Below are 27,923 nucleotides of genomic sequence, written 5' to 3' on the forward strand. Positions count from 1 at the left end.
CAATCTGTTTATTTGAGTTTGGGCTATAACAATAGTTAGTGTATAAAGGCGAATACTTAACGCCGAGGCCTGGGACGGCACTCGGAAATGCGGGCCAAAATGGGTAGTGGTTGGTTGATGTCGGTGGAGACCTGGAAAAGGCCCCCAATCTCCGAGGTGTGTTAGCCCACAGCTACACCGTGTGGGTGAAGACCTAGGACGGTACTTTTCCGAACACAGACGCCCAGTTCACGGCTGGGACTTGGCTGGGCGGCGGTTATGGCCTGCGGTAGGGTATCACATTGGAAGTCGAGAATGGCACTCACGGGACGGTGATTTGGGCAGCAGCGCGGGTCGATGCTGAGTGGTGCAGGAGGACGAAGTGGAAAGCCTGGTACAGTACTTCCTACACGGATGCTAGGTTGAGGCCAACGGCCAGTGGTTTGGTTACGGGGCAGCTGGAGTCAGCACTTCCAGGCGGAACGGTGGCGTTGGGGGGTTCGTCAGGGTTACCCGTCGAGAAAGTCGGGGTCAGGTTCCGTCGGTTGTTGCGTCAGAGTACGAACGGTCGGGAGCTGTCTTGGGTGGTTATGGTGCACGAATACCGGGGCAAAGTGTAACGTAGCTTTTACGGTGCAGTGACCACGAAAGTTCACCGTGTACGGGGCTCAAACGGCAAAGTTTAGCGAAGATTTTACGGTGCAGTGACCATGAAAGTTCACTGTTTACGGGGCTCATACGGCAAAGTTGAACACAGCATTTACGTTGCAGTGACCACGAAAGTTCACTGTTTACGGGGATCAAACGGCAAAGTTTATCAAGGCATTTACGTTGCAGTGACCACGAAAGTTCACTGTTTGCGGGGATCAAACGGCAAAGTTTATCAAGGCATTTACGTTGCAGTGACCATGAAAGTTCACTGTGTACGGGGCTCACACGGCAAAGTTTATCAAGGCATTTACGTTGCAGTGACCATGAAAGTTCACTGTGTACGGGGCTCACACGGCAAAGTTTACCAAAGCTTTTACGCTGCAGTGACCATGAAAGTTCACTGTGTACGGGGCTCACACGGCAAAGTTTACCAAAGCTTTTACGCTGCAGTGACCACGAACGTTCACTGTTTACGGGGATCAAACGGCAAGGTTTATCAAGGCATTTACGTTGCAGTGACCACGAAAGTTCACTGTTTGCGGGGTTCGAACGGCCAAATTTACCGATGCTTTTCGGGAAATCACTGCCTGCTTGCATAAAGTCTAATTAAGGTACATGGTAAAATTCACTATATAGATATATACGTTCTAAGATCGGTTGGGACGTACACTTAGAGAAAAATAGAAGTAAATGCAATGGCAAGGTACACTGTGAAAAATAGTTCCATTGCAGTTAAAAACATACACTGTGAAAAAAATAATTCATCTTTGAAATAAGTACCTACACTGCGAAAATTAATTGACATTAAATGATTACACTGAGCGAAATTATAATTCATTTATTAATAGTTAAACAATTCATTTAAAAAAATCCAAAATTCATTAACATTTTACACAAATGGGACACAAATGTGGACGGAAACGAGCCAGCGACTTCCGTCGTCACACATTAAGGTCTTAGAGTCTAAGAAAAGGATTAACGCCTTCTCTGAGTAGGGCACGATCCCAGTTCCAGGCCATAGCGGAGTCAGGGGGAATAAAATAACCGACGATTTGGCAGTGAATACTAGAAGATTGCCTTAAATAAATTTGGTTAAACCTTGGTTAAACTTGGAAGCCTTTTCGGGTCGGCGCAGTCCGAGTTAAAGGCGTGGGCTACAAGCGTGTCTATAACACTATGGTACATCAAAACGGTCGGTAAAGTGCAAATTTGCCCATGAACCACGAAAGTTCACCGTGTACGGGGCTCAAACGGCAAAGTTTAGCGAAGATTTTACGGTGCAGTGACCATGAAAGTTCACTGTTTACGGGGCTCATACGGCAAAGTTGAACACAGCATTTACGTTGCAGTGACCACGAAAGTTCACTGTTTACGGGGATCAAACGGCAAAGTTTATCAAGGCATTTACGTTGCAGTGACCACGAAAGTTCACTGTTTGCGGGGATCAAACGGCAAAGTTTATCAAGGCATTTACGTTGCAGTGACCATGAAAGTTCACTGTGTACGGGGCTCACACGGCAAAGTTTATCAAGGCATTTACGTTGCAGTGACCATGAAAGTTCACTGTGTACGGGGCTCACACGGCAAAGTTTACCAAAGCTTTTACGCTGCAGTGACCATGAAAGTTCACTGTGTACGGGGCTCACACGGCAAAGTTTACCAAAGCTTTTACGCTGCAGTGACCACGAACGTTCACTGTTTACGGGGATCAAACGGCAAGGTTTATCAAGGCATTTACGTTGCAGTGACCACGAAAGTTCACTGTTTGCGGGGTTCGAACGGCCAAATTTACCGATGCTTTTCGGGAAATCACTGCCTGCTTGCATAAAGTCTAATTAAGGTACATGGTAAAATTCACTATATAGATATATACGTTCTAAGATCGGTTGGGACGTACACTTAGAGAAAAATAGAAGTAAATGCAATGGCAAGGTACACTGTGAAAAATAGTTCCATTGCAGTTAAAAACATACACTGTGAAAAAAATAATTCATCTTTGAAATAAGTACCTACACTGCGAAAATTAATTGACATTAAATGATTACACTGAGCGAAATTATAATTCATTTATTAATAGTTAAACAATTCATTTAAAAAAATCCAAAATTCATTAACATTTTACACAAATGGGACACAAATGTGGACGGAAACGAGCCAGCGACTTCCGTCGTCACACATTAAGGTCTTAGAGTCTAAGAAAAGGATTAACGCCTTCTCTGAGTAGGGCACGATCCCAGTTCCAGGCCATAGCGGAGTCAGGGGGAATAAAATAACCGACGATTTGGCAGTGAATACTAGAAGATTGCCTTAAATAAATTTGGTTAAACCTTGGTTAAACTTGGAAGCCTTTTCGGGTCGGCGCAGTCCGAGTTAAAGGCGTGGGCTACAAGCGTGTCTATAACACTATGGTACATCAAAACGGTCGGTAAAGTGCAAATTTGCCCATGAACCATCCATTAAGGAACAGGGGAAAACTTTTCACATATCAATGAGTGCTGACCGTTTTTGGCTGTCCGATTTGGCTGAAACATGTAGCATGTAGTGTTTTGTTATAACTGCCAACAACCGTGCTAAATACGGTCCAAATCGGTCTTTAACCTGATGTAGCTTTCATATAAACCGATCTTCCGATTTGACTTTTTGTCTTTTTGAGCCCCTGGAAACCGCCATTTTTGTCTGATTTGGCTGACATTTAGCATGTAGTGTTCTGTTATAACTTCCAACAACCGTGCCATGTACGATCCAAATCGGTCTATAACCTGATGTAGCTCCCATATAAACCGATCTCCCGATTTGACTTCTTGAGCGCCAGGAAGTCGCAATTTTGTCCGATTTGTCTGAATTTTTGCATGTAGTGTTCTGTTACGACTTCCAACAACTATTCCAAGTGCAGTTGAAATCGGTCTATAACCTGATATAGCTCCCATATAAACCGATTTTCAGATTTAACATCTTGAGTCGCGGAAAGCTTCAATTTTGGTCAGATTTGGCTAAAATTTTGCACGTACCGTTTTCTGACGATATAGCTCCCATACAAACAGATCTTTCGATTTAACATCTGGAGCCCCTGTAATCTTCAATTTTCGTCCGATTTAGATAAAATTTAGCATGTCGTGGTCCGTTATGACTTCCAACAACCACACAGAGTACGGTTCTAGTCGGTTTATAACCTGATATAGCTCCCATATAAACCGATCTCCCGATTTGACATATAGAGCCCCTGGAATTTGCAATATTTATCCAATTTAGATAAAATTGCATGTAGCATTCTGTTAAGATTTTCAACCACTGTGCCAAGTACGACCCAAATCGGTATCTCTCACATAAACCGATCAGCCAATTTGACCTCTTAAGTCCCTGGATTGTCAGGTAAGGTTCGGTTAGGTTGGGTTCAAGTGGCAGTCTGCCATCAGACTCACCACAACAGAAGAACGAGGATGCCCTCTACTTCCTACTGTTGAACCATCCAGAACGCTTTAAAAAGCCCAATAACTTACGAATATTCACATCCGCTAAATCAGACAGGTTCTCAAAGAAATGAGAACCTAAAGTGGAACTCCTTCTGACTGCTAGTACGGGACACACACACAGAAGGTGTTCTATAGTCTCTTCTTCTTCGATGTCCTCACAGCTTCCGTCAAAGTCGTTGCTGGCAACCTTCAGTCTGTCAGCATGTTTTCCGATTAGACAGTGACCTGCTGTCATGACGGCCACAATGACTGAGACGTCTGTACTAGCCAATGACAGCAAAGCAGTATATCTCTTCAAGCCTAGATTAGGCCATCTGGTTTTGGATTGCTCACAGCCCCCTCTTTGTGACCATCTATCATTCCTTGTCCTTCGGGCCTGGTCCTGAAAACTTAGTTTACATATCGCTAGAGGCATACCCACAGATTCCAGTATACTTGGAATGTGTAGGGTAGTTCCTAGTCTTGCAAGCTCGTCCGCTTTACAATTCCCTAGGATATCTCTGTGTGCCGGCAACCAGAACGAGTGAATTTTCAACTGTTCAGCCATCTCTTTGCGAGATCTGTGATAGTTGAGGGCGGTTTTTGGTGTTCAGAAATACGTTCTGCAAGGATTTAACGGCTGCCAGGCTGTCTGAAAAGATTTTTATGCCAATCATCGTAATGGCATTATATCATTCCACCACTTCCTTGATTGCAAGCATCTCCGCTTGATACACACTACAGTGGTTGGGTTAGATTTGACCAATTCTAGATCTTTAGAGTACACCCCAAAGCCCACCTGGTCATTTAGTTTGGAACCATGCGTATAGAAATCTATGTAACTTTTGTTACCAGGGACATCGTAGTTCCAATCGCTTCTACCAGGAATAGTGGTACAGTACTTTTTATCAAAAAATTGTTGTCCGATTTGGCTAAAAATTTGCACAAGTGTTCCGCTACGACCTCCAACGTCTGTCCGTCTGTCTGTCCATGTAAAATTGTGTACAAAGTACAGGTCGCAGTTTTCATCCAATCATCTTAAAATTTGGTACAGGTATGTTCTTCGGCCTATAGACGAAGCCTATTGAAATTGGAAAAAATCGGTTCAGATTTGGATATAGCTCCCATATATATTTTCGTTCGATTTTCAGTAATAATGCAATAAAATGGTCATTTCCTAACCGATTCTCGAAATTTGGCAGGGAGGATTTTTTTATGACTCTCGACATTACTGGTGAATTTCATGGAAATCGGTTCAGATTTAGATAAAGCTCTCACATATATATATATTGCCCGATTTTCACTCCTAGAGCCATTGCAAGCGTATTTATTGACCAATCTTCCCAAAATTTTGTAAAACACTTTCCTCGACGGCTGCCACAATATTTAAGAAATTTGCTCGAGATCGGTTCAGATTTAGATGTAGCTCCCATATATATGTTTATCCGATTTTGATGAGCAATAAAGTGCTCATATGTTAACCGATTCTCTCGAAATTTGGCAGGGAGGATTTTTTTATGACTCTCGACATTACTGATGAATTTCATGGAAATCGGTACAGATTAAGATAAAGCTCCTCCATATATATATATTGTCCGATTATCACTCCTAGAGCCACTGCAAGCGTATTTATTGACCAATCTTCCCAAAATTTTGTAAAACGCTTTCCTCGACGACTGTCACAGTATGTGAGGATTTGCTCGAAATCGGTTCAGATTTAGGTATAGCTCCCATATATATGTTCGTCCGATTTTGAGAAATATTGCATGAAAGTGCTCAGTTTTAAATGGATTTTTTCGAAATTTTGAAGGAGGGATTTTCTTATGACCCTCGATATTACTGGTGAATTTCATAGAAATCGGCCCAGATTTAGATATAGCTCTCATATACTGCAAGCGCATTTATTGACCCTCCCCAAAAGTACTACCCAAAAATAAAAGTGTACCGATCGGGACAATATGGGACTCAAATGAAAGATATTCAGGAGTAGAGAACGAATTTCATATTAACAAGTAAAAACGTGCTAAGTTCGGCCGGGCCGAATCTTATATACCCTCCACCATAGATCGCATTTGTCGAGTTCTTTTCCGGGCATCTCTTCTTTGGGAAAAAAGGATATGAGAAAAGATTTCCTCTGCTATTAGAGCGATATCAAGATATAGTTCGGTTTGGACCACAATTAAATTATATGTTGGAGACCTGTGTAAAATGTCAGCCAATTCGAATAAGAATTGCGCCCTTTGGGGGCTCAAGAAGTAAAATAGAGAGATCGATTTATATGGGAGCTGTATCGGACTATAGACCGATTCCGACCATAATAAATACGTATGTTGATGGTAATGAGATAATCCGTCGTATAAAATTTCAGGCAAATCGGATAATAATTGCGACCTCTAGAGGCTCAAGAAGTCAAGATCCCAGATCGGTTTATATGACAGCTATATCAGGTTATGAACCGATTTGAACCATACTTGGCACAGTTGTTGGATATCATAACAAAACACGTCGTGCCAAAATTCATTCAAATCGGATAAGAATTGCGCCCTCTAGAGGCTCAAGAATTCAAGACCCAAGATCGGTTTATATGACAGCTATATCAGGTCATGGACCGATTTGAACCATTCTTGGCATAGTTGTTGGATATCATGACAAAACACGTCGTGCAAAATTTCATTCCAATCGGATAAGAATTGCGCACTCTAGAGGCTCTAGAAGTCAAGACCCAAGATCGGTTTATATGGCAGCTATATCAGGTTATGGACCGATTTATTTATTTATTTGTTTAGTCAATGGAACAAATATCCTTACAGACTAAGATGACTTCAGTAACAAATTTTTAAATAGTAATGTATGATAATAAAGAGGTGCATACTACAAAAATATATAATATAAAATGGATCTAAAAATTTCTTTTGATGTGCTAAAATCAATACATGGTTTTGACTCCCTTTGAAGCCTGTTGTTGATAAAATTTAAATTCAAAAAAGTTCGCGTTAAAGGCCCATTTCTCGCATAGTTGGTGCGGTGGAACGGTATGTCAAACAAATTTACAACCCGTAAGCTTCTTGGAGGAACAAATGTTGGAACTAAAGACAACAAATCCGGTGAATCAATATTATTATTAAGCAAGTCAAATATGAAGCAAGCCGATTGATATTTTCTACGAGATTCTAAGGATTGCAAGCCAAGTAACAAAAATCTAGATCTATATGGAGGCATCTGAGCAGGAAATAAGTTTTTAAGGGCAAACTTTGTAAAGTTTTTTTGAATTCTCTCAATGCGAACAATGTGAGCACTACATTGAGGATCCCAAACAATTGAAGCGTATTCTAGTTTAGATCTAACAAATGCCGTATAAATTAATTTTGCGGTATTAGGATCAGAAAATTCCGCACAATTTCTTTTGATAAATGCAAGAACCTTGTAGGCCTCAGGAATAATGTGGTCTATATGTGGAATAAATGATAGTGATGTATCAAATATAATGCCTAGATCACGAATGGAAGTTACCTTAGTAAGATTGTGGCTGCCAATTTTGAAGGTTGGTTGAATGGGATTAAGTGATCTACAATAAGAAACGTGAAAACATTTTGAAAGGTTCAAAAAAAGCTTATTGATGTTGCACCACATGACTAAGTTATCTAAATCAACTTGCAAATCATTTATATCTTGTAGAGACTCAATTTTAGTAAAAAATTTCAAGTCATCAGCATACAAAAGAAAATTGGAATGCGAAAAACATGAAGAGATGTCATTGATAAATAAGTTAAAAAGAAGTGGGCCAAGGATGCTACCCTGAGGTACTCCTGATGTCTGAAAATATGGCTGAGACACGTATCCTTCAACTTTAACTTTACACACTCTGTTAGTTAGATATGAATGAATCCATTTTAGAAAATTTGAATGCAAACCTAGATTCTGTAACTTAGCAAGTAAAATACTATGCGAAACTTTATCAAAAGCTTTGCTTAAGTCAGTGTAAATAACTTCTACTTGTTTACCTCGCTCGAGGGCGGTCATACAGTAATCTGTAAATAATGTTAAATTCGATGTGGTAGATCTACCCGAAAAAAACCCATGCTGGTAAGGAGAGATAGTAGACTTGCAAAGAAAAAATAATTTTTTGAAAATGATATTTTCAAATATTTTCGAAACACACGAAAGTTTTGATATTGGCCTGTAACATGTAACATCATCTTTTCTACCCTCTTTAAATACAGGAGTAATTGATGCTATCTTCCACTTGGCTATAAAAATACCTTTCTTAAGAGATAGGCGAAATATAAAAGTCAAAACGGAAACAATGCTAAAACAGCAACTTTTTAAGAAATAAGCACAAAGACCATCAGCATCACTTTTATAGCTATTTTTAATTGCACCAATAGCTTCAAAAACATCATCCTCACAGATATAAATACTTCCCAAATTTATGGCTGAATAAGAAAATGGTAGCGTCATATTACAAGTGGAAGGCTGCTCAAAATTAGATTGGAAAAAATTAGCAAACATGTTTACAACATCATGGCCAGACTGCGAGATGCAACTGTTATATTGAACAGTAGATGGGATATCTGAAGATTTCTTCTTAGACTTCACAAACGACCAAAAATGTTTAACATTTACTTTAATTTCATTCTCTTTAGAAAGAATGTATTGTTTATAAAGAAATTTGTTTAAAAAATTAAATTCTTTTTGATAATGTAAAAATTTGACTTGCTCTTCCAGATTACCAGATTTAATGAATCGATTATGGAATTTATTGCGCAGATTTTTTAGTTTTTTTAGGCCTTTAGTATACCATGGAAGCTTATAGGGCTTTTTCTTGTTTAGAGGAACATTCAATTTAAGAATGTCTAAAACCTTTGCCAGAAAAATATCATAACAATTGGATGGTTCACACGTAGGAAACATCGATACCCAATTTATAGATGAAAGCATCGAATTTAGCACATCAAAGTTACATGCGTTGTAATTAAAATTGAAACACTCAGAAGTATCATTTGGGATGTACATAAAACATTCCATTTCTATAATTGTAGGAACATGATGAACACTTGGAGGAGATACTGGAATCAAACATTCATATATTTTGAAATTGCAGTCGCGTGATACAAAAATTAAATCAAGAAATCGACGCATTTTGTTAGCAATATGATTAATTTGAACCAAACCAACGCTCAATAACGCATCGATAAAATTAACTTCAAACTCTTTATTAACATTACTAGGCGTTAAAAAATAATTGTCGTTCATCATGGTCCAACAAATACTTGATAAATTAAAATCTCCCATTACACATAAATTAGTATCAGAACACATATTCTCTTCCAAATTAACAATATTAGAGACATGTTTAGAATAGATATTATCATGACTTCCAGGAGGTATATACGATAGAGATATTAACAGTTTTTGATTAAATCCAATTACATATAGTGCAATTTGATCCAAAAGACCATCATCATCATCAATTTTACATAAATAGGATTTGTATTTAGATTTTACAGCAATAAGAACACCCCCACCCCGGGATAATCCTGTACGATAAGCATTTCTATCCTTCCGATATACATTAAACAAATTCATGTCGAAAAATTCGGCATCATAAAAGTCGGAATTAAGCCAGGTCTCAGCAATGAGAATTAAATCAAAGTCACATTGGGACGTAAAATTCATGATTTCATTGGCCTTTGTGCGAATACCTGACATATTTTGATAAAATACTTTTAGATTATGTGCAGTATCTACTACTGAACTAAGGGTTGTATTTCCCTTTTTTGAAAATTTTTAAACGGACGTACCCTTATATCGGTAGGCCACAATTTAGAGTTAAAAATATCATTATAAAAACTAGATACTACACCCAGCTTAAAATTAACACTTTTTAATTCACTTAAATTAGCGTCTTTCTTTACTAATTTATAGCATTCCATATTAGCTTTATCAATGTTGGAGTTGGCAGCAATATAATTGATAATTTGATCGCATGAAACAGTTGGCTTAAACTTTGATATATGAATCCATTTCTTGGTCGCCACCACTTCCAAATCATTAGGTACATTATTTTCACCAAATATGACTTTGCCCCCTTTTCGTCTACGCCTTTGAACAGTTTCCCAACCCATACTTGCTTGATGGTTTGGTTCGAACATTTCATTTCCATTGTTTACTGCATTAACATCATTTGTACTCACTGACGAAACCGATGGTGCATATGAAACAACATGTTGCGAGCTCGGCTTGTTCATGGATTGTGCACCTGTAGATGTAACTGGTATAATAAGACTTTGGACAGTACCAACAACATCGCTACCACTGGTCTCAGAATAATGATTTGCATTTTGTTGATGAACTTCTTTGCTTGGAGGTTTGTTGTTTTTCTCCACTGTTTTTTTTATCTCTCGCACTTCAGCACATAAAGATGAGTTTATTAAGACTTTTAGCTCTCTCACTTCACTGGTCAAAGAGGCAATGCGAGCAACCAAATCAGAAGAAACTGATAGGCAGTCATTGCAATTAAATACAATATTTGAATTTTTAACAAATAATTCTCCAATATTAGTATCGACGTTGGCACAAAAGAAGTGTAGCTTAGCTCTGCAAATGTGGCATGCTATGAACTTCCCGTTCAAAGCCTTGAAGCACATCGCACAAAGAGTATTTGGAGGGAGATCCATTAGAAACACGTCAGATGTAAAGAAGCTCAACTGACTGACTGCGATTTGAACCATACTTAGTACAGTTGTTGGATATTATAACAAAACACGTCGTGCAAAATTTCATTCCAATCGGACAGGAATTGCACACTCTAGAGGCTCAAGAAGTTGGCAACCCTGTGTGTGAAGACGTCAAAACCAAACCGTGTGAAGTAGTGATTTTTTATTTATCAAAATACAGCGTTGAAACGAACGTTAAACAAAGCAAACATACAAAAATATAAACAACAAGAGAAACACTACACGGGAATTATCGAATATGCCTGGAACTGGACGCAAAACTATGAAAACCAAAAAAGTGTTTTGTGCTCAATGCAAACTAGAGGCAAATGACGAAAAGGAAGAATGCATAGAGTGTGATAAATGTGCAAAAACATATCATGCAATGTGTACTAAACTCGATAAGAAACAATACGAACATTTGCTTCATAATGAAGAGGAGGACTATGTATGCCATAAATGCAATGTAAATGATGGTGTTAACAGTGCTACAGTTACAGAGCAACTGCTGAGAATGGAAGCGAAACTCAACAAGCTTGATCAGCTGACTGAATCTATGAATTTTTTATCATCTAAGTTCGATGATTTAATGAATGGCATAAGTGCTAATAAGAAAAAAATTGATAACGTTGAAAAAGAAAATTTTAAGTTGAAAAACGAAATAAAAACATTGAAAGACTCCGTTAAAATGCTAAACGATCAACGAGTAAAAAACGACTGTATTGTAAATGGTATAAAAACTGATGAAGGAGTAACTGCTGTGAACGCTGTTTTAAAACTATCAGAAGCCGTCGGTGTTTCAATGAATGAAGCTAACATTGAAGAAGCATATTTCCTAAAAAAAAGAAACACAACAAATCCACACCAGTCGTTAGTTGTTAAATTTAGCTCAAAAACTTCTAAAAATAAGCTAATGGAAGCAAAATCCAAACTAAAAGATAATGATAATACCAAAAATGTCTATATTAATGATTTTTTGAGTAAAGAATCGATGGAGTTATTCAATTATGCGAAAACACTAAAAACTGTTGGATACAATTTTGTTTATACAAACGGTAACAGAATTTACGTGAAGAAAAGTTCTATTACACGGCCAAAGCTCATACAGAGAAAGGAAGATGTTGATGAAATCTTGCTACAGGCTACAACAAATACATTTCAATCTCGTAGGTCATTGAGGAAACTACCGCCTCCTGTTGATGATTCAGATGACAATGAAGCTGATGCACAAGGCGAATTTTTATCTCCCAATCAACTATAAATATGTATTAATAAATTATATTGTTTTTATTTGATATATTTCTTAATTATGAACACAAACAATAATTATTTTATAAACATTGAATCTTTTTCGGATCACTTCTTGAGTTTGAATGGAAATTTCTTTAATATCATGTCTGTAAACATTAGAAGCATATCTTCAGTTGTAAAATTTAATGCATTCAAGTCTTTAGTGGCACAATTACCAATCCTACCTAATGTTATTGCAATTCAAGAAACGTGGTTTCAATCTGATTTAACACAAATATATAAAATCCCTGGATACAACGCTGTACATTGTTGCAGATTTGATGGCTATGGAGGCACAACCCTTTATATACGTGAAAACATTTTATATACAACAGAATTGTGTGAGAGTAAGCATTTCATAGAAGCCATACGGATTACTTTGGACAACTTTTATGTAAATGGAAAACCATTAAGAATTGCAACATTTTATCGTTCCCAGCGTTGTGATTCAAGTCATTTCCTACAATTCTTGGAAGATATCTTAAGTAGTCGATGCAATGGTGCAACGATTTTATTTGGGGATGCTAATATTGATTTACTTGACCCTAACTATTCATTGGATCTTTGTACCACCCTGTCATGCTTAAACTTCGAACCTTGCCACACATTAATCACTAGACCAAACAGCGCTAAATGTCTGGATCATGTTTACAGTAATGTAGGAAGTTGTTTATCAAGCGACTCCTTTGAATGTTCATTATCTGACCACAACATCATTTGGACTAAGCTTCAAAGTGAGTTTCCATGCAACAATTATACTACAAAAAGTTACAAATATAGTGATATCGAATCGATTGCCCAAGAATTTGAAAGTTTTGCTAATAGCTTGAATCACTGTGGGAACCCGTCAATTGATACAGCTGCCTTTGTCAATAGATTTTCTGATATAATTGAACAGAATACAGTTGTAAAAGAAACCAGAGTTTTAGCCAAATCATTGCTTACACCGTGGATTAACAAAAATTTGCAATCTTTAATGAGATATAAAGAAAAATTGTTAGCAAAACGAAGAAAATGCGGGCGGAACAGCAGAAATGATTTTTTATTAAAAAATATAAGTAGAATAATTAAAGTAGCTGAAAGAAAATGCATGAATAAATACATTCATGGGAACATTGAAGCATTAAATGCAAATACTCAAAAAACATGGAAGTTCTTGAATGAATGTTTGGGAAGAAAAGAGAAAGCACAATGTATGCTTAGAGACGCAAATGACCAACTAATAACTGATGAAAAGACTAAATGTGACATGTTTAATAACTACTTTCTGAGTGTTCCAATTTTGTTGAAGCGACAAATAAGTCGTCTCCAAGATGATAGTTGTAACAAACTGTGTACGCTTACGCAGTGCAATTCTACTTTTTCGTTCGATTACACCAACAATGATGAAGTTTTGGATATCATTAACAATTTACAGAGTGATAAAAGTCCAGGTCATGACAATATTTCGATCAAAGCAATTAAACGATGCAAAGATACAGCAAGTGAACACATATGCAAAATTTTCAATACCATGGTTAATACATCCATATTCCCTGAAGTTCTTAAGGTTTCAAAAGTAGTACCTATACCAAAAAAATCTTGCTCTCAAACGATTAATGAATTCAGACCGATTGCTTTGCTATCGTGTATTGACAAAATTCTTGAAAAACTTATGCATACCAGAATCTATGGATATTTAACTGAATCTCAACAGTTATACGCAAATCAATTCGGATTTAAGAATGGAAGTGGAACACAAGATGCAGTCGTAAATGTTGTGAACTTTATATGTAAGGGTTTGGATGACAAATTTGGTGGTGTTGGAGCAATTTTCTACGACTTGTCGAAGGCATTTGATTTAATTGATCACGACATTTTGCTAGCTAAACTTCCTTTTTATGGGTTTCAAAATGGTTCTTTGCAGTTATTGGAGAGCTACATTAGAAATAGAAGACAGTATGTAGAAATCAATGGAGTTAAAAGTGATACTTGTTTTGTTCAACATGGAGTACCCCAGGGTAGTGTATTGGGACCTTTGTTATTTACTATATATATGAATGATATACCTAAACTAAAACTATACGGCAAACTTTTTTTATACGCCGATGATATCCTGCTCTTGTATCCCTATCACCATGAGGTAATTCTAAAATCACAAATGGAACATGATGCAGCAATTATAGCAGAATTTTGTCGAATTAACAGACTTGTTTTGAATTCTAATAAAACAAAAATCATACGTTTTCGACCGCACTGCACAATTGATGATAATTTTCACATAAGAATTGGAAACAGTCTTTTATATGAATCACGGTCAGTAAAGTACCTGGGTATACACTTGCAAAGTAATCTGTCGTGGGATCTGCATATACAAAACATCAAATCTAAAGTAGCACCTGCAATTGGAATTTTATATAAATACAAAAACAAGTTTGATATAAAGACAAATTTTTTGATTTACAACTCATTGATTCACAGTCACCTTAACTACATGTCAATAATGTACGGTTACAAAAAGAGTGGTCAACTAAAGTCATTGCAGCGAATACAGAACAAGGCATTGAGAAATGTTTATAATCTACCACGGACTTATTCAACGATTTCCTTGTATAAAGACTTTGCTAAAGGTATATTGCCAATACATGGACTATATAAAATGCAGATGCTTATATTTATGTTTAAATCAGTACGAAACCTCGTGGCTCCATCAATTATATTTCATAGAAATCAATCAACTTTTAATACAAGAAACAGCTCAAATTTGGAAGTTGCACGATGCCGTCTTGAATTGACAAAACAGAGAATTGAACATAGTGGATGTTCTGAGTTTAACCACCTCCCTCAACAACTAAAAAACATCTTAAGAATTTCAAAGTTTAAAACAGAGCTAAAAGCATATTTATTGAATAATGTGAGAATGCTTCTTATGTAATCAAATTTCTTTTATACAAAAAAATTTTTTTTTTCCTTCTTTGCATTTAAATTGTGCGTTTTATTTCAATGGTACTAGACTTGCCAACTCGCCCCAATTATGTCTTTAAGGCGCTGGGGCACATTTTCTACTATTGTAAACACTTTTATTGAATAAATATGAATTACTTAAAAAAAAAAAAAAAAAGTCAAGACCCAAGATCGGTTTATATGGCAGCTATATCAGGTTATGGACCGATTTGAACCATACTTAGCACAGTTGTTTGATATCATAACAAAACACGTAGTGCCAAAATTCATTCAAATCGGATAGGAATTGCGCCCTCTAGAAGCTCAAGAAGTCAAGACCCAAGATCGGTTTATATGACAGCTATATCAAAACATGGACCGATATGGCCCATTTACAACATCAACCGACCTACACTAATAAGAAGTATTTGTGCAAAATTTCAAGCGGCTAGCTTTACTCCTTCGGAAGTTAGCGTGCTTTCGACAGACAGACGGACGGACGGACAGACGGACGGACATGGCTAGATCGACATAAATTGTCACGACGATCAAGAATATATATACTTTATGGGGTCTCAGACGAATATTTCGAGTAGTTACAAGCAGAATGACGAAATTAGTATACCCCCATCTTATGGTGGAGGGTATAAAAATTGGGTCTAAGTAACTGGGTGACCGCCCCAAACCCCCCTAAAATAGGTTTTTTGGACGATCATAACAATATGGGACTCAAAGGTATTCGGGAGTAGATTGCGAATATGGTCAGGAAGGAGAAATAGGCTTTATAGTTTGTTGATTTCGGGAGGGGGCGGACCCTTCCCCTTACCCCAAAAGTACTGCCCAAAAATAAAAGTGGACCCATCGGGACAATATGGGACTCAAATGAAAGATATTCAGGAGTAGAGAACAAATTTCATATTAAAAAATGGGTCCAAGTAGTAAGGGGGCCGCCCCAAACCAAAAACCCCATATAATAGGTTTTTTGGACGATCATAACAATATGGGACTCAAATGAAAGGTATTCGGGAGTAGATTGCGAATAGGGTCAGGAAGGAGAAATAGGCTTTACAGTTTGTAGATTTCAGAATGGGGCGGACCCTCCCCCTTTACCCAAAAACACCACCCAAAATCAAAAGTGAACCGATCGGGACAATATGAATATCAAATGAAAGGTATTGGAGAGTAAATTACGAATATGGTATTAAAATTTGGGTTTAAGTACCCATCGGGCCGCCCCAATCCTAAAATTCCCCCACACAAACATATTGGACGTTCATGTCAATATAGGGCTCAAATGAAAGGTATTCGGGAGTAGATTACGAAACTGACATACAAAATAAGATAGAAGTATAGGAGGTCACCGTACCCCACAAAAACGCCTCAAAAGGGCATATAACCCATCATGACAATATATGAGACTCGGTTTGTTTGTTTGTTCCGTAGAATCAAAAACGACTGAACCCATGTTCTTAAAATTTTCCCAGATTGCGTAAGTTTGTCTGGAAGAAAACATAGGCTATATAAATTTTAGATATCGGATGGGGACGGTCCCTACCCCTAACCCCAAAAACGCCATCCAAAACCAAAGGTGGACCGATATGGCACAATATGGGTATCAAATGAAAGGTATTGGTGACTAGAAAACGAATATCGTATTAAAAATTTGGGTCCAAGTACCCAGCGGGCCGCCCAACCAAAAAACTCCTTTAAACAGATATTTTCGAAGTTCATGTCAATATGTGTCTCAAATGAAAATTATTCGATGGCAGATTACAAATATGGCATAAAAAATTAGGTCCCAATAATAGACGGTCTCCTTACCATCAAATACCCCCATCAATACCCGACCATGTCTATATTATTACGAATATGACATTAAAAGTTGCTTTCATGGCTAGGTAGCGCTTTTCCTTCCAAATATAAATCAAATAGGGGGATTCAAGTGACAGGTATTTGAGAATAGAAAACGAGTTTGATATCCAATTTTTTTACCAAGTGTTTTGAGGGTACGTCCTAAAGCACCCCCTAAACTGAACTTCATCTCCGATTATGGCAGTATAGAGCTTAAATTCAACGGTATTTGAAACAAAACACCCTCCAAACGATTCATATTTACCGACCATGGCAATATGGGGCTTAAATGAAAGGAATTTGAGAGTGGAGCACGAATTTGATATCCATATATGATTTGAAATGTCTGAGGTACCATCCCTCCCCTAAAAGGCACTTCTCGTTACTCTAATTTAAATAAAAAAACACAAGATCTCGGAGATTGTTAATGCGATTCGTTCTATTTTTATACCCTCCACCATAAGATGGGGGTATACTAATTTTGCCATTCTGTTTGTAACTACTCGAAATATTCGTCTGAGACCCCATAAAGAATATATATTCTTGATCGTAGCGACATTTTATGTCGATCTAGCTATGTCCGTCCGTCTGTCCGTCCGTCTGTCCGTCTGTCTGTCGAAAGCACGCTAACTTCCGATGGAGTAAAGCTAACCGCTTGAAGTTTTGCACAAATACTTCTTATTAGTGTAGGTCGGTTTGTATTGTAAATGGGCCATATCGGTCCATGTTTTAATATAGCTGTCATATAAACCGATCTTGGGTCTTGACATCTTGAGCCTCTAGAGGGCGCAATTCTTATCCGATTTGAATAAATTTTGGCACGACGTGTTTTGTTATAATATCCAACAACTGTGCTAAGTACGGTTCAAATCTGTCCATAACCTGATATAGCTGCCATATAAACCGATCTTGGGTCTTGACTTCTTGAGCCTCTAGAGGGCGCAATTCTTGTCCGATTGGAATGAAACTTCGCACGACGTGTTTTGTCATGATATCCAACAACTATGCCAAGAATGGTTCAAATCGGTCTATAACCTGATATAGCTGTCATATAAATCGATCTTGGGTCTTGACTTCTTGAGCCTCTAGAGAGCGTAATTCTTATCCGATTTGAATGAATTTTGGCACGACGTGTTTTGTTATGATATCCAACAACTGTGCCAAGTATGGTTCAAATCGGTTCATAACCTGATATAGCTGTCATATAAACCGATCTGGGATCTTGACTTTCTGAGCCTCTAGAGGTCGCAATTATTATCCGATTTGCCTGAAATTTTGTACGGCGGATTCTCTCATGACCATCAACATACGTGTTTATTATGGTCTGAATCGGTCTATAGCCCGAAACAGCTCCCATATAAATGGATCTCTCTATTTTACTTCTTGAGCCCCCAAAGGGCGCAATTCTTATTCGAATTGGCTGATATTTTACACAGGTCTCCAACATATAATTTAATTGTGGTCCAAACCTGACCATATCTTGATATCGCTCTAATAGCAGAGCAAATCTTTTCTTATATTCTTTTTTTGCATGAGAAGAGATGCCGGGAAAAGAACTCGACAAATGCGATCCATGGTGGAGGGTATATAAGATTCGGCCCGGCCGAACTTAGCACGCTTTTACTTGTTTTTTTTTTTGCATTCTCATAGTCAAACTTTTCACACATCAATGAAAGCTTTCCGATTCAATGATAAGGGACTTATAGGCGAGTCCGAGTGGGGTGCCGCAGTGCGACACCTCTTTTGGTCGCCAGCCTTAAGAGAGGATAACCACCGCTTTAAATTTTGTCCGATGTTCTCGCCAGGATTCGACTGCCGGCGTTCACCATCGTAGGCGGACATAGGCTACAGTAGCATGAATTCAATATCCATATTCGGGGCAAAGTGTTCCCACCCTAAAAAGATATTAGAGAGTTACAGAAGGCGCAGCGGAGCGGGCCCGGTTCGGCTAGTTTTATATATTGGGTTGCCCAAAAAGTAATTGCGGATTTTTCATATAGTCGACGTTGACAAATTTTTTCACAGCTTGTGACTCTGTAATTGCATTCTTTCTTCTGTCAGTTATCAGCTGTAACTTTTAGCTTGCTTTAGAAAAAAAGTGTAAAAAAAGTATATTTGATTAAAGTTCATTCTAAGTTTTATTAAAAATGCATTTACTTTCTTTTAAAAAATCCGCAATTACTTTTTGGGCAACCCAATACATTTTTGTTTTGAGGATTTAACCTGCATGCCCAATGTGGTGTAGGGTATCAAAAGATCGGCTTCGCGCGACTTTAGCTCATCCCTACTTGCTTTACATAGATGGGGTAAAGCAGAATTTTCGTCAAAGTCTCTGTTAGAGTATTACATAAAAAAGGCCGTAAGAGGTGACCTTATAAGAAATTATCTACTGAGTTTTCGGTCAGCCACTGAATTTCCCCTTAAATTATTCGAGTGCTTAAAATTATTGTCCTTACATAACACAAAAGATATTTTTTAAGCTTTAAACAAACGAAACCAAAAAAAAAAAAAAGAAATTAATCTAACAAAATCCTTACAACAAAAAATATACACAAATATAAATTTAGGATCACCACGATCATTTGGCAATTTAAACAACAACAACAACCATAGTCACAACAGCAACAACAACAATAACAATAATAGCAACAACAATCATCAACACCATCAATCACAACACCATCACCACCATTCACATCAACAGCAACAGCAGCAACAACATCTCAGTTCTCAACTTCACTCTCATTCGAATGTCAATTCCGCTACATCCCTGGGCCGTAGCCATCATGACAATGCCAGTGGTTCGGTGGTGGGCCTTTTAAATGGTCTGGGAGTGGGTCACTCCAATATGAATGGTTTCACCACTAACAATTCGGCTGGAGGTGGTAGTGGTGGTGGTGTTGTTGGGGCCATGATGTTCAATAATCTTCATGCAACGTCTACTAACAATCACAGTAATACCAACAACAGTCAGACGGCTATACAAACATCCTCGTCATCCACATCCGTATCCGCTTCATCATCAACATCATGCTCGTTGTCGACAGCGAATGATTTTTATGGTCGCAACTCACAGACGACCGGTAAGAGGAGATTAAACTGTGTGTGTGTGTGTAACCTAAGCGTAATAACAATCATTACAACCATTACCACTACTACTACTACTACTACTACAACTACACTCCCCGATCCATACCTAGACCCAATTGGAAATCAAACCCTATATATATATATATATAAATCCCTATTAGTTTTCTACAAATTGCATAGTCCTGGAGATAACTTTTAGTAAAAATTATTGCTTCTTTGATTGAATAGTGTATATAAAGTTTATATGGGCAGGAAATTTAATTTGCCAGTTTGTGCGTGATAAAAATTTAACTTAAATTCGTAAAAGAAAATTAAAAATTTTTTTTAATTAATTTATAAGAGATTTTGGGAGACTAGGCCTATAATTGAAACCATAAACTTGAAGTTCCTTGTGCCTTAATATCCCTGGAAATATGCTCTCACATACTATTAAGCCCCAGCACAGTTCCTTTGGTTCCTCAAACAGTTTTGTAAAAATATAATTAATGTAAACCCCATGCAAATGCTGTACTATACATAACCCAGCAAACAACGAATATCAATCCATCAACCAACATACCTGCCCCATATGGAGTCCTACATATGTAATAACTTAGTCCACGATATGGTTGCATAGAAACCCTCCTACCCAAAAATTATTGTTACTGTTGTGTGTTGGCATCATTTCCCCATCCCAACCTTGTAAATAATCAAAGAAAACTTTTAGGTGACTAAATTGAAAAATCCCATAGAATTACTTAATAAATATCTAGAATTTTTTAATTTTTTTTTTAAATTGAAACTTAAAATCATTTTTTGTTGCTTTATTTCAGCTGGAAATCCCGCCTCTTCAGATTATGTTAAGCAAGAACTGCGAGCTGTGGTCAGTGGTCGTTCGACTGCAAAATCCGGCGGTGGCAATGGTGTACCCGGCGGTGGTGGTAATGGACCCGGTGGTGGCGGTGTTGTTCCTGCTGGTATGCCCGGTGGCTTGCGGGTGGGCACACCCCAAAGTCCCTTGGGTCCTCAGTCGGCGCAAGGATCTATGCAGCACGGTACGAACAATACAAATCCTATGGTCATGGCGGCTGCCCAACAACAACAACAACAGGCACAGACTCCCAACAGTGCTGGTGGCAGTGGACCAAATGTTGGCTCCGGCAGTGGCGGTGTTGTAGGCAGTAGTAGTACAGGCAATGTGAATGCCATGCTACATTCATCCCCGGATCCGACAATGGGTTTTAGTTTTGATACACGTAAGTGAAATGTAGAAAAAAAATAATAAAAAAAAATTCTAACAAGAAAAATGTTCTCAAACAAGTTCACATAGTCAATATCCGAGATCGGTTTATACGGGAGCAATATCAGGTTATGAATCGATTTGGACCATATTTAGTTGTTGGAAGTGATAAACAAGTAAAAGCGTGCTAAGTTCAGCCGGGCCGAATCTTATATACCCCCACCATGGATCGCATTTGTCGAGTTCTTTTCCCGGCATCTCTTCTTTAATAATAAACATGTATGTTGATGGTCATGAGAGAATCCGTCGTACAAAATTTCAGGCAAATCAGATAATAATTGCGGCCTCTAGAGGCTCAAGAAGTCAAAATCCCAGATCGGTTTATATGGCAGCTATATCAGGTTATTAACCGATTTGAACCATACTTCGCACAGTTGTTGGGTATTAGAACAAAATACTACGTGCAAAAATTCATTTAAATCGGATAAGAATTACGCCTTCTAGAGGCTCAAGAAGTCAAGACCCAAGATCGGTTTATATGGCAGCTATATCAGTTTATGGACCGATTTGAATCGTACTTGGCAAAGATGTTGGATATCATAACAAAACACGTCGTGCAAAATTTCAGCCAAATCGGATAGGAATTGCGCGCCTCTAGAGGGCGCAATCAAGAAGTCAAAATCGCAGATCGGTTTATATGACAGCTATATCAGGTTATTAACCGATTTGAATCATACTTGGCACAGTTGTTGGGTATTACAACAAAATACTACGTGCAAAATTTCAGGCAAATCAGATAATAATTGCGGCCTCTAGAGGCTCAAGAAATCAAGACCCAAGATCGGTTTATATGGCAGCTATATCAGGTTATGGACCGATTTGAACCATACTTGGCAAAGATGTTGGATATCATAACAAAACACGTCGTGCAAAATTTCATTCCAATCGGATAAGAATTGCGCACTCTAGAGGCTCAAGAAGTCAAGACCCAAGATCGGTTTATATGGCAGCTATATCAGGTTGTAGACCGATTTGAACCATACTTGGCACAGTTGTTGGATATCATAACAAAACACGTCTTGCAAAATTTCATTCCAATCGGATAAGAATTGCGCACTCTAGAGGCTCAAGAAGTCAAGACCCATGATCGGTTTATATGGCAGCTATATCAAAACGTGGACCGATATGGCCCATTTACAATACCAACCGACCTACACTAATAAGAAGTATTTGTGCAAAATTTCAGGCGGCTAGCTTTACTCCTTAGGAAGTTAGCGTGTTTTCGACAGACAGACGGACGGACAGACGGACGGACATGGCTAGATCGACATAAAATGTCGCGACGATCAAGAATATATAAACTTTATGGGGTCTCAGACGAATATTTCGAGTAGTTACAAACAGAATGACGAAATTAGTATACCCCCCATCCTATGGTGGAGGGTATAAAAACAACTCAGCAAAATCGGATAATAATTGCGCCCTCTAGACGCTCAAAATGTCAACATTCAAGATCGGTTTATATGGCAGCTATATCGATATCGATATCGATATCTATATCGATATGGACCATTTAGAATCCCAGCCGACCTACGCTAATAAGAACTCCTTCGAAAGTAAGCGTGCTTTCGACAGACAGACGGACGGACGGACAGACGGACGGACATGGCTAGATCCACTCAGAACGTCGAGACGATCAAGAATATATATACCTTATGGGATCTTAGACGAATATTTCGCGAAGTTACAAACAGAATGACGAAATTAGTATACCCCCATCCTATGGTAGAGGGGATAAAAAAAGTTTCCAATGCATGTCTGTTTGTTTGCCATGAAGTGGTAGCGCCATTTGCCAACCTATCAAAGCAATAGGCCACTTTAAATTTTGTTCACATACTTCTTATTAATGTAGGTCGTTTGGGGTTGCACATCGATCCAGATTTGGATATAGCTCCCATATAAAGTAGTCCTTCGACATCTTGAGCCCCTACAAGCCGCAATTGTGCTATTGTTATCCGAATGGGCTGAAATTTTGCATGTAGTATTTTGTTACAACTTTGGTTCAAAATGGTTCATAACCTGATATAACTTCCACATAAATCGAACTTCCAACTTAACTTCTTAAGCCCATGAAAGTCATAATTTTTGTCAGTTTTGGCTTAAATTTTGCATGTAGGGTTTTGTTATGATATCCAACAACCATGCGAAATAAGGTTTAAACCGGTCTATAACCTGAGCTCTCATTTTAACCGATCATCTCGATTAAGATCTTGAACCCCTGGAAGCCGCAATTTTTGTCCGATTTTTTTAAAATGTTGCACGTAGTGTTCTGTTGCGACTTCTAAAAACTGTGCCAAGTGCGGTCTAAATAGGTTTTTAACCTGATATAGCTCCCATAGAAACCGACCTCTCGATGATCTTTGTTCGGTTCTTGGAGGCTGCAATTTTTGTCTGGTTTGGCAGACGTTTGGAACGTAGAGCAAAATTATGCCCTTCAACGAAATATATTTTGTGTAAATTTTAAGCAGAATCCAGGGTTGTGGGTTTCTTATAGTTTAACCACAATTTCCCTTGAGGAAGGATAGTTTAAGTACCCTTTCCCTTGGGCAATTGTAGTTATAGTACCCTTTCCCTTGGGCAAGAGTAGTTTTAGTACACTTTTCCTTGGGCAAGTTTTAGTACCTATTCCTTGGGGCAAGGGTAGTTTTAGTACCCTTTCCCTTGGGCAAGTTTTAGTACCTTTTCCCTTGGACAAGTTTTTGTACCATTTTCCTTGGGCTAGTGTAGTTTTAACACCCTTCCCCTAGGGCAATGGTAATATTAATACCCGTCCCCTTGAGTAAGGGTAGTTTTAGTGCCCTTTCGCTTGGGCAAGATTAGTTTTAGTACCCTTTCCCATGAGCAAGGATAGTTCTAATACCCTTCCCCTTGAGCAAGCGTAGTTTTAGTACCCTTTCGCTTGGGCAAGGTTAGTTTTAGTATCCTTTCCCATGGGCAAGGGTAGTTTTAATACCCTTCCCCTTGGGTAAGGGTAGTTTTAGTACCCATTCCCTTGGGGAAAGGTAGTTTTAGTACACATTCCCTTGGGGATGGGTAGTTTTAGTATCTATTGCCTTGGGCAAGGGTAGTTTTAGTACCCTTTCTCTTGGACTATGGTAGTTTTATTACCTCTTCGCTTGGGCAAGGGTAGTTATAGCACACTTTCCCTTGGGTAATGGTACTCATTCCTTTGGTGAAGAGTACTCATTCCTTTGGTGAAGAGTAGTTTTAGTACCCTTTCCCTTCCGCAAGAGTAGTGGTAATACCCATTCGCTTGGGCAAGGGTAGTTTTATTACCCTTTCCCATGGGCAAGGGTAATTTTAATACCCTTCCCCTTGGGTAAGGGTAATTTTAGTACCCATTCTCTTGGGGAAGTTTAGTTTTAGTACATATTCCCTTGGGGAAGGGTAGTTTTAGTATCCATTCCCTTGGGCAAGGGTAATTTTAGTACCCCTTCTCTTGGGCAAGTGTGGTTATAGCACACTTTCCCTTGGGTAATGGTAGTTATAGTACTCTTTCCCTTGGACAATGGTAGTTTTAGTACTCATTCCCTTGGTGAAGGGTAGTTTTAGTACCCATTGTCATGGTCAAGAGTAGTTTTAGCACATTTTCCCATGGGCAAGGGTAGTTTTAGTTCCCTTTCCCTTGGCCGAGGGTAGTTTTAGTACCCTTTCCCTTGGCCAAAGGTAGTATACATTCTCTTGAGCAAGGGTAGTTTTAATACCCTTTCTCTTGGCCTTTAGTACCCTTTCCCTTGGGCAAGGATAGTTTTAGTTCCCTTTTCCTTGGGCAGGAGTAGTTTAGTATACATTCTCTTGAGCAAGGGTAGTTTTAATACCCTTTCCCTTGGCCTTTAGTATCCTTTCCCTTGGGCAAAGGTAGTGTTAGTTCCCTTTTCCTTGGGCAAGGGTAGTTTTGGTACCCTTTCCCACGGGCAAGGGTGGTTTAAGAAACCTTTTCCTTGGCCTTTAGTACCCTTTCCCTTGGGCAAGGGTAGTGCTGGTTCCCTTTCCCTTGGGCAAGGATAGTTTTAGTACACTTTCTCTTGGGCAAGGGTAGTTTTAATACCCTTTCCCTTGGCCTTTATTACCCTTTCCCTTGAGCAAGGGTGATTTTAGTACCCTTTTCCTTGGGCAAGGGTAGTTTTGGTACCCTTTCCCGCGGGCAAGGGTAGTTTTAGTACCATTACCCTAGGACAAAGGTAGTTTAAGTGCCTTTTTCCCTGTGCGAGGGTAGTTTAGAACCCTTTTCCTTGTGCAAGTCTAGTTTTAGCACCTTCTCCCTTGGGGAAGGGAAGTTTTAATATCCTTTCCCTCGGTCAATGCTAATTTCAGCACACTTCCCTTGGGCAAGGGCAGTTTTAGTACCCTTTCCCTTGGGCAAGGGTATATTTAGTATTCTTTCCCTTGGGCAAGGGCAGTTTTAGTACCCTTTCCCTTGGGCAAGGGTATATTTAGTATCCTTTCCCTTGGGCAAGGGTAGTTTTAGTACCCTTTCCTTTGGGCAGGAGTTGTTTTAGAACTCATTTTCTTCGGCAAGGTTAGTTTTAGAACTCTTTCCCTTGGGCACGGGTAGTTTTAATACCCTTCCTTTGGGCAAGGGTAGTTTTAGTACCCTTTTCCTAGGGCAATAGTAGTTGTAGTACCCTTCTCCTTGTGCAGGGGTAGTTTTAATACCCTTTCCCTTGGGCAAGAGTAATTTTAGTACACTTTCCCCTCGCCAAGGGTAGTTTTAGTACACTTTCCCTTAGGCAATGGTAGTTTTAGTACCCTTTCCCTTGGAAGGGGATAGTTTTAGTACCCTTTGCCTTGGGCAAGGGTGGTTTTAGTATCCTGTTTCTTGGGAGGGAAGTTTTAGTACCCTTTCCCTTGGGCAAGGATAGTTTTTGTACCATTTCCGTAGGGCAAGGGTAGTTTTAATAACCCTCCTTTTGGGCAAGGGTGGTTTTAGTATCCTGTTTCTTGGGAGGGAAGTTTTAGTACCCTTTCCCTTGGGCAAGGATAGTTTTTGTACCATTTCCGTAGGGTAAGGGTAATTTTAATAACCCTCCTTTTGGGCAAGGGTGGTTTTAGTACCCTTTCACTTGGGCAAGGGTGGTTTTAGTACCCTTTCACTTGGACAGTGGTAGTTTTACTACCATGTTCCTAGGGCAAGGGTAGTTTTAGTACCCTTTTCCATGGGCATGGGTAGTTTTAATACCCTTTCCCTTGGGAGAGGGTAATTTTAGTACCTTTTGCCTTGGGCAAGGGTGGTTTTAGTACCCTTTCCCTTGGGTGAGGCTAGTTTTAGCACCCTTTCCCTTGGGCAAGGGCAGTTTAAGTACCCTTTCCCTTGGGAGAGGGTGGTTTTAGTACACTTTCCCTTCGCCAAAGTTAGTTTTAGTACCCTTTTCCTTGGACACGGTTTGTTTTATTACACTTTTCCTTGAGAAAAGGGCTGCATTATTTTTTTGCTAAAACATCAAACTGCTGTTTTCAAATGGTAAAAAGTTCAAAAGTTCAAAAATTCCATACATTTTATATTCCATTTTATTGTTCAATTAAACAAGCAAACAAAAAACACTACTATATTTTTTTATGTTTTCTAAACTTTTAGAACATTTATTTGAAATATGTTTTTCATTAAATTTTTCTTTTGATTTATTTTGCAGAAGACTTTTTTAGTAGCAGTAGTACAAGGTGACCCTAAAATGTGTTCTTAAACTGAAAGGAATCATGCCCGAAACCGCTAATCAATCAACACATTGAAACCTAAATGCCGAAAAAACGCTAACGCAACAATATTTCTCTACACACATAATAATAGAAAAAAAAACAAACCTCTCCCTCAATTCCTGCCCCGAGAAATGCTGAAAAACTTCTTTCCTTCCATGAAAGAGAGCCATTTTGAAGAGATGTTTCCGGAAACCAACACTGCAGCATATATACACACATATATATATATATATAAAAAAAACTGATAAAATTACATACATCCATTATAACAAGACAACCACAACCACAAACACAGACATCAACTACTACAAACTACTACGTAACATTTAGGTGCAATAGTCTGTTCTTTTTTTTTTTGTTTTTTTTTTACATATACAAAATAAACAAAAACCATTATTTAACTATAGGACATATACATAGTATATTAAAAAAAGAAAAACAAAACAAAATGAAAAATTTATAGAAAATGAATTGAGGAAAATGAAAAAAAAATAAATCACCCACACACACTTACATACATACATACAGTTACACAGCGTAAGCATTTATTTAAAAAATAAATTAAGCAAATTCTAGCTGAAGAAAACAAAAAACACAATTTTGTCTTTAAGTAAGAAGAATATTTTTTTTTTCAAAAAACTTTAAAAACTAAGCATTTTTTTATAAATTTTCCAAACTCTCCATTATATACGAAAAAACATAGAAAAATACAACTGTAACAGAATAAACTACAGCCTAATGAAGTTAGCGTTAGCCACAAGCATAAGGGAAGCCACCCACACACGCATACGATATGCATACAGGTCACCTAGTAACCTGAGACTTGAAATAAACGAATGCAGAAGAGTGAAAAGAAAAATCTTAAAAATCTTAAGAAAAGAAACCACATAAAAAGAAGATGAAGAAAAAAAAACAAAGTTTAAGTTAAATCTTTTTTTGTAATTATTTTTTAAAAAATTCTTATATATATTTTTTATTTGTTTTTTTTTATACATATTTTTT

At 38.2% G+C, this 27,923-nt stretch overlaps 1 protein-coding gene across 3 annotated transcripts in view; it reads left to right on the top strand.

Moving 5' to 3' along the window:
- LOC106092615 (serine-rich adhesin for platelets) overlaps positions 1–27,519 on the top strand; it is a 536,371-nt gene extending 508,852 nt beyond the window's left edge. For 2 of the 3 annotated variants that reach the window (XM_059364612.1, XM_059364613.1), the window contains exons 12-14: positions 19,426–19,941; positions 20,761–21,183; positions 26,858–27,519. In XM_059364612.1, the coding sequence (XP_059220595.1) occupies positions 19,426–19,941; positions 20,761–21,183; positions 26,858–26,889 (971 nt within the window). In that variant the 3' untranslated portion in view covers positions 26,890–27,519. The remainder of the gene's footprint in view (positions 1–19,425; positions 19,942–20,760; positions 21,184–26,857) is intronic. The other variant, XM_059364614.1, reaches the window with a different exon arrangement.
- Positions 27,520–27,923: the final 404 nt, after the last annotated feature.

This window comes from Stomoxys calcitrans, chromosome 3 (assembly GCF_963082655.1).
Source record: "Stomoxys calcitrans chromosome 3, idStoCalc2.1, whole genome shotgun sequence".
Taxonomy (NCBI): Eukaryota; Metazoa; Arthropoda; class Insecta; order Diptera; family Muscidae; genus Stomoxys; species Stomoxys calcitrans.